The 7,094-nt window shown below is 50.8% G+C and overlaps 1 protein-coding gene across 5 annotated transcripts in view; it reads right to left on the bottom strand.

Annotated features, from left to right (window-relative positions):
- The window catches only part of LOC128767966 (intermembrane lipid transfer protein VPS13B-like), a 252,311-nt gene that overhangs the window by 802 nt on the left and 244,415 nt on the right, over window positions 1-7,094 (bottom strand). For all 5 annotated transcript variants that reach the window (XM_053880402.1, XM_053880401.1, XM_053880404.1 and 2 more), the window contains 12 exons: window positions 6,456-6,583; window positions 6,190-6,386; window positions 5,616-5,728; window positions 4,688-5,132; window positions 4,312-4,467; window positions 3,811-4,039; window positions 3,571-3,747; window positions 3,339-3,509; window positions 3,098-3,274; window positions 2,688-2,790; window positions 1,331-1,499; window positions 176-256 (listed from right to left, as the gene is read on the bottom strand). In XM_053880402.1, coding sequence (XP_053736377.1) covers window positions 176-256; window positions 1,331-1,499; window positions 2,688-2,790; window positions 3,098-3,274; window positions 3,339-3,509; window positions 3,571-3,747; window positions 3,811-4,039; window positions 4,312-4,467; window positions 4,688-5,132; window positions 5,616-5,728; window positions 6,190-6,386; window positions 6,456-6,583 — 2,146 coding nt within the window. The remainder of the gene's footprint in view (window positions 1-175; window positions 257-1,330; window positions 1,500-2,687; window positions 2,791-3,097; window positions 3,275-3,338; window positions 3,510-3,570; window positions 3,748-3,810; window positions 4,040-4,311; window positions 4,468-4,687; window positions 5,133-5,615; window positions 5,729-6,189; window positions 6,387-6,455; window positions 6,584-7,094) is intronic.

The raw sequence follows: 7,094 nt of genomic DNA, 5'->3' as shown, positions 1-7,094 counted from the left end.
AAGTGGACTGTTTTGTGAATGTGAGCACAAACTCGTGCAGGAGGAATTTCTCAACACAAGAGGTACGTTGTAAGTAGGACCAGAGCTGAAATGTAATTTTGCTTCTAAACAGTAGGCAAAAGCAAACATGCTGGTGATGAACTGCAGGTAGATGGTGCGGCCTTTGACCCCTCACCTCGGTGTCACTGGTGACCGTCTGCTGGTGTAAGATGAGCGTGAGCTCATCCTGACGTCCTGCCGCCTGCTGACACTCCACCTGCAGAAGACAGCAGGTGTCACGTTCGCCGGAGAGCAGACAGAAACAGCCTCAAACTGAAACGGCTTCTTTCTGATCAGAACTGAAACTGCAGACAGTTACATACTTCAGATGACGCTTGTAGTCATGAATTTACTTGATAGTATTGTCAGTGCAGATCAAGCAAGTCAGGGGTCTGTCCCTGTTCCTGAGGGGCGGCAAGCGGCGCATGACTCCCGTCATCACGTAAAGACAGACGCTTACTTAAATCCAACATACAGTTTAGACTTTTACCTCTATTTGAGCGCCAGGACTTTTATCGTTGCAGATGAAATTCTTCACTGCAAAGCAACGTGCTGCTGAACTCTCGAGGACTCAACTAAAGCAGACTAATGCAGGTTAACATGTCACTCTCAGTACTAGTGAGACAGCCATGGATTACTGATGCTATTCATGAATATACTCTGTAATCCATGAGCAGCTGAGCCACTTGTGTCAGGTCAGCCATGACCGTGTACATCAAGAGGACCGATCTGTCCTCAAGTCACAGCAGATGTACAGGTGTGTGCACACGTCTCTTGAACTTCTACCGCACTTCCTGTTTGAACCACACACGCTAAAACGTGCACACGCTGTGTTCAGACCGCCACACAAGGAGTTGCATGACTGAGAATGAATACATTACAATTACAGTAGTGATCACAAAACACAGTTTCCACAGCACAGTAGGTGGCACTCTTGGTTTAAAAATGCCAAAGACTATAGAGCACAGAGTGCCATCTAGTGGCCTATGAAAAGAAGGACACTGCATCATAAAGTGTCATTGCTCATGATCTGGACTGAGGTGTAATGAAACTTTAGGTAAAATTTCTGGGACATTACAGAAGACAAAGGAAGCAGTTCCTGGTGTCGACAGGTAAACCTCTGGAGGCGATCTGGCACCATCTAGTGGTACCAGTCTTTGATTTTAGGGAAAGGTTTTGATGGGTTTATGGAGTCTCACTCCAACTTTGAGTTGAAACATGACTTTATTCAGTAGCACGTCATAAGGTCAGCAGGTCTGCTCTCGGTCCAGACCGCTGGAGATGAACGTACCTCGGTGATGGGGAAGGCCTGCTGCTGCGTGTCCTCACTCAGGCTGACCACAAACAGCACCTCGGAGGTCAGCAGCAGGCAGCCGGCGTGCTCCTGCCCGGACGCACTCACGATGGTCACCTCCAGGGCCATGTGGAGCTCGGGCCGCCCCAGAGACTGCAGCATTTTCCTGCAGCAGAGAACAGAAGACGCTGGCTGACACTGCTGCTCTCAGGAGGAACTGATCGGAGCGTGTGGGGTGTCTGCGTGGCACACATCAACAGGCCGAGCGGGTTCCTGAGTCCCTGGCACACTTCTGAACTGACTGCTGCAAACTCAAAAAGGCCATTCCCGATAATTAATGCCCTTGGACTGTCAGAAGCACAGTGAGTGGTGCGAACACACGCACGCAAAGGCCTGTCACACCTCAACAACGGGCGCCGACATCCTGTAATTTACATTTCTGACTGTTCTCCGATTACACGCGTGGCGAGAGGCGAGTGTGCGTGCAGGAAGTGTTTCTGTGACGGTGTGTTTACTTTGGAGGGCAGGTGTTCAAATTGCGGTGCAGATGTTGTGTAGTTTCTGCTCAGTGTCTCGCTGCTGCAACACTTCGACCCTCAAGTGACGCAGCTACCTGAAGTAAAAAAAAAACTGCATTGATGGAAACCAGTTTCCCAGCAAGGCCACGCGGGAACATGAGCTCAGCACTCCTCCATTTCTGTCCTTGCTTCCCCAGCAGTCAGACAGTTGCGTCCCTCGTGGTAGCTGACATGATGGAAGGAAGGAAGTGTTGGGTTTGAAATTCTGTTTGTTCCAGCAGCAGCTGCTGTCATCTCCACAGATAACAGCAATCAGTCGCTGTCTCTGGAGAAATACTTTTCCTATTCGATTATCGGGCTGACTCTTTGACTTCTACATGCTGACTTTGACATCATTTCCCTCGTATGAAAACTGATGTCACATTCAGACAAAAACCTAAAAATGTCGACAAAATCTGCCATGTGGCAGTTTAAAAAACAAACAATAAAGCTCCAGGATCACGAGAGTCTACAGTCGCACAGACAACCATCGCACACCCAGAGCAGATCAGCTGAAGATCAGGTCAGTCGCTTTGACCACACTGGACTCCAGCCACAGAGAAGAAATCTCCAAGTTTCTTTTGGTGCATTCCTCTGTTTTTATCCCAGAAGTGTGGCTCTCCTCTAATATTACACACTGTGTCACCACAACGATTTTACTAAACAGCACCATCTAGTGTACAAAGTTCTCCTTCACTCAGGAACTGAGAGTGTAACTTCTTATGATTAGATGACTTGAGAGACAGTCGCAGAATTCAGTCTCACAAAGCAACAAAGAGAAAGGTCAGAGGTCGTACCAGACATATTTCAAGTGGCTGTTGGGTGCCAGTGCGCACTTCTCGTCCGTAGGCAGGTAGAGTTGTTTGGGAAGCTGCCAGAGGCCGGCTCCATGGAGGATCCCTGAGGGGTGACACGATCAGTCAACACTGCCTGTCATTCACAAGGTCATTGTGTTCGTGTTGTGCGACGAGGAGTGACGAAGGTTGGGTTTCAGCACCTCTGTTATATTTGCCTTCCTTCATCATCACTTAAACCAAACCAGTCCTGAACCAGAAACAAGGGTAGCCATCAACCAGTTTCAACATGGTGAGCTCTTCCTCATGAAAGGTTCAGTGTCAGTAGAAAGATGTTCAAGTCTGTCATGACCACATGAAGGCCAGCAGGGGGCATGTGATGGTGGAGACCGAAGAGTTTGAGCTGGACTCACCATATCCAGTCTGAGAAACCAGCTCTGCAGCACCACCGATGGGCTTCGTGAAGACCCCCACAATGCCTTTGCCCACACCTGAGATCACCCCTTTGGCTTTGCTTCCAGCTGAGCTCTGAACCTCCCAGTTCCTCTGGAAGTTCTGCATGGGCTGGTCCACGATCCCCGCAATAGCTCCTGCGGGAACCCAAACCACAGTTGCAGCTGGAGTTTCACTGTTAGACTGCTGTTTGTGTGTTACCTAGCAGGCTGATGCCCAGGCGGGACAGCCCCTGCCTCAGCCCGTCACCCAGACTCTCCGGGAGCTGGCGTCTCCATTCTTCCTGCCGGTTGTAGTGCTCCTCATCCAGAGACAGGCGGTCCATGTTCCGGGCCAGACTGGTGGCCAGGTTGGTGATGGATGTCAGGGTTCCTGAGGTTCACGCTCGTGAGTGTTTTAGGACTCAATACTGTATGTCTGAAAATCGTTTTACCTTTTGAGATGTGTTTGACGAAGGAGGTGGTCCCCCTGGAGACTCCGCTCACAAAGGCTCCGGGGCCTCGCGTCAGGCCCTCGTAGGGCAGTCGGAAGAAGTCGGACACACCATTGCCGATGCTGCGCACAAGGCTGGCAGGGCTACCCAGGATCTCCAAGGAGCCCACCACCCATCCTGGACAAACACCGACAGGCTTTCAAGTCACATGCCCCGGTGCCTCTCTCTTTGGCGACTTACCGGCTCTGAAGAGGGTTCCGGCAGCGTAGTGCATGACCAGAGCGTGGACCAACTGGCGGCCGGTGGTGCACACGGGACCCCGCTCGAACAGGGAGAAGGCCAGTGGGGTGTGGTCGGAGGCGATGTAGAGCTTCAGGGACGCATGAATGCTGACCAGCAGGTTGACTGGCTGGATGACGAGTCTCTGCAGACGTACGGGGTGAACCAACGCCTGCACCGACTGGAGCACCTGGGCGAGAGCACGTCCAGCTTAGCAGTTATCCACATCAGGAAAGAGAGGCACTGAAGAGCCACGACTTGCTGAAGTGAGTTTGTTTTAGAGACTTCTTGTTGGCAGAGGTCGTCTAGAGATGAAATCTATCCTGCTTTACTGCTTCATTTTAGTTTGAGTTGACATTTGAAAAGACAAACATGTCTGTCATCAGACTGTCCTGCGATAACAGTCACGTGACAGCTTTTTTTAAGACACACATCGCTGCGTAACTGTGCTCAGTGACACACCTGCTCAGGCACGGTGGCTGCAGCCGTGGTCTCTCTGACCTGTGCTGAGCCCGAGACCATGGCTGACTCCGGGATGTAGGTGTGGAACAGAGTCTTGACGTAGTAAACAAAGGTGTCTTCCAGGTAGACTCGAGCAGGCTGCAGCTGGAGACTCACCTGAGAGGAGACAGATTTCAAATGATGGTTGTTTGTGTTGCATTTCATGTATAAAGCCACGCAATGTCGTTCTGTTTGCACTTGATTTTGAAATCTAAACATCTACTTCTTCAGAAGTAGGAAAGAAAATTTGGTCAGAAAAAGTTTGACTTGACGGTTACTCCTGGAGGATTTGACACCACACAGAACATCTGTGAGATGAAAGCCACCATGAACCTACCTCCTCCACGGAGCACCTGTCCTCAGCCACACTCATCCTCAGCTGAAGGAAACAGGAGCGTTTGAACGCCTCCAGCAGCTCTGGAGAGCACAGCGGATTCTCACTGCTGCTCCATAAACTTCCTGGGTCGACTCTCTGCTCCTGACACAGCAGCACAGGGAAGTGGAAGCTGGCCCGGTTGTACAGCTGGTTGTCCACTTGCAGGGAGGAGCAGTGGAGCTCCACCAGGGAGCCGGAGGGCATCAGAGCGCCGAGGGAGGCCGCTCCTGATTCTGGGTCGGTGGGTGACTCCGGCAGCTGAGTGGAGGGAGATGGAGCCAGGCTGAGCAGAACTTTGGTCAGTGTTAGCCTCAGCAGCTCCACAGAACCAGCAGGGCTGGTGATGTCATCGTTCAGCGCCACACTGGCTTCGCTCAGGAGGACGGTCACCGAGAGCTTTGTGGATCTAACAGCAGCAAGGGGATAGATTAGCATGAGCCTGTGCGCCCTCTTGTGGTCACCACTGTCCTAATAAAGCCCAACAAAACAATCTCATGACCCAAGTCAGTCAGTTTGTGTCGCACACCAATGTTTAGACAGATTTATTTCTGAACACACAGCGACACTGACTGAGGTCAACAGTGACTTGGAGGAACCGCTGCTGCTTTGTTTTGACACTAAATGGTTAAAGCTCCTCGTACTTCAGTGACCTCTGACCGTGAGTCATCATCCTCGTTACATGCTGAATGGTAATTTGCTTCCATCTCGCTAATAAAGCAATCGCTCTCACATCCTGTCTGCTCTAAATGAAACACAGTTCTCTGTTGATGTAATGGAACAAAGCCGCAGCTCTTTTTCCTCCCAACATGTCTTGCTAACATCACCTGTGTAGGTTCTCTTAGGCATGCAAAACAGCGCGTCACAGTTCAAGTCCTAACCAGTCACGTACTTGTTGGCGATGACTGCGTCAGTGCTGCCCTCTGGTGACAGAGTCAGGACCAGCGTTCCTCCTTCAAAGACGACGTCCAGGTAGAGACAGCCGAAGCCCGGTAGGAAGACCACCTGAGAGGCACGACAGCAGAAATGTCATGTTGGATTTGAGATGGCTTGTGAGACAGGACAAATCCTCCTCAACAAACAGTGTGAATCTGTCATGCTTCACCAAGGATTGCTCAGCCCAAGTTGCAATAAAACACAACAACCAAAGAGTTTTGAGGCTCGAGTTTTCCATTTGTGGTTCTGTGATCTCCACTTCTGCAGATTCAGCATAACCAACCTCTGTTTGAAAATGGAACCAAGTCGTGCTGAGAGCTTCACGCACAGCAGTCAAAACAGCCCCGACCTCTGACCTCTCACCCCTAGCATAGAGGGCAATCCCAGACCTCACAGTAACCGGAGAGAGGAAGCCACAGTCTCAACCCGAGCCTGCCGCTGGCTAGACACAACACCAAACATGACACACTCTCACTCAGGTCAGGCTACAAAAATACATCGCTTAACACAGACACACACGCACACACTACCTGTGTTCCTGGAGAGTTGATGTCAACCAGGTCGGTCCAGTCCGAGGTGCTCTGGTTGGTGCTGGTCTTCAGCTGCAGAGTGGGAAGCAACTCTCCCTGCTTACAGTCAGGAAAGCTGGAGAAGTGGTGGTAGAGTTCGTGGTGCTGCGAGCAGTTAGCAGGCAGAGAGACACAGAAGAGTTCCGTCCTGGGGGTTTCTACAAAGCACACGAGGAGAAGATGACTGAATTTGAAGAGCAGTGTTGGATATATCTTTCTTTACTCACCTCTGACATTCTCCTTCATCACGAGGGAGACGGGACATTTGTTATGGACCAACATGCGAGGACAGGGGTCTTCATTCAGAGTGATGTACGTCACCCCGAGGTGCTCCTGATATGTTAGCACGACGGCTCTGCAACAAAGAAGCCCATGTTAAACAGGAGGAGCTGCTGTTTCACCTTGAAATGAAATGATGGACATGTTCTTCTCAATTCTGCCACTAAGAAACAAATGTGCTCTTTAGCACGAGCTGCTGGTGGAGTTGCACCCAGCTGCAGGCTGGAAGACATGTTCCTGGTTATCTGTGGTCTCCCAGGCTGCAGCTGGATGCTATTGAAGTTGTGTCCCTACTCGGGAACAAACAGATGGAGCAGCATCACTTCTCACATATTATCGAGGTGAAGCTTCATGGCGAGGACACAGGCACCAGAAGAATGAAGTCGTCTGTCATGTCCATCGTCCACTTCTGTCCAGCTATATAACCTGCTTGTTTAAGGAGCATATGTCTGCAAGCCCTCTGCTCTGCTGGCGGTGTCTGAGTATCGACCGTAACTGAAGTCGTATTGACGTTGGCCGGCTGTCGTCCATGGCAGTGATCTGTCGGTGACAGAGCTCGAACAACCACCCACATGTCCGACATCACG

Source organism: Synchiropus splendidus, chromosome 12, assembly GCF_027744825.2.
Source record: "Synchiropus splendidus isolate RoL2022-P1 chromosome 12, RoL_Sspl_1.0, whole genome shotgun sequence".
Taxonomy (NCBI): Eukaryota; Metazoa; Chordata; class Actinopteri; order Syngnathiformes; family Callionymidae; genus Synchiropus; species Synchiropus splendidus.
Note: the sequence above shows the minus strand (reverse complement) of the source record. Positions and strands in the feature narration are given on the sequence as shown.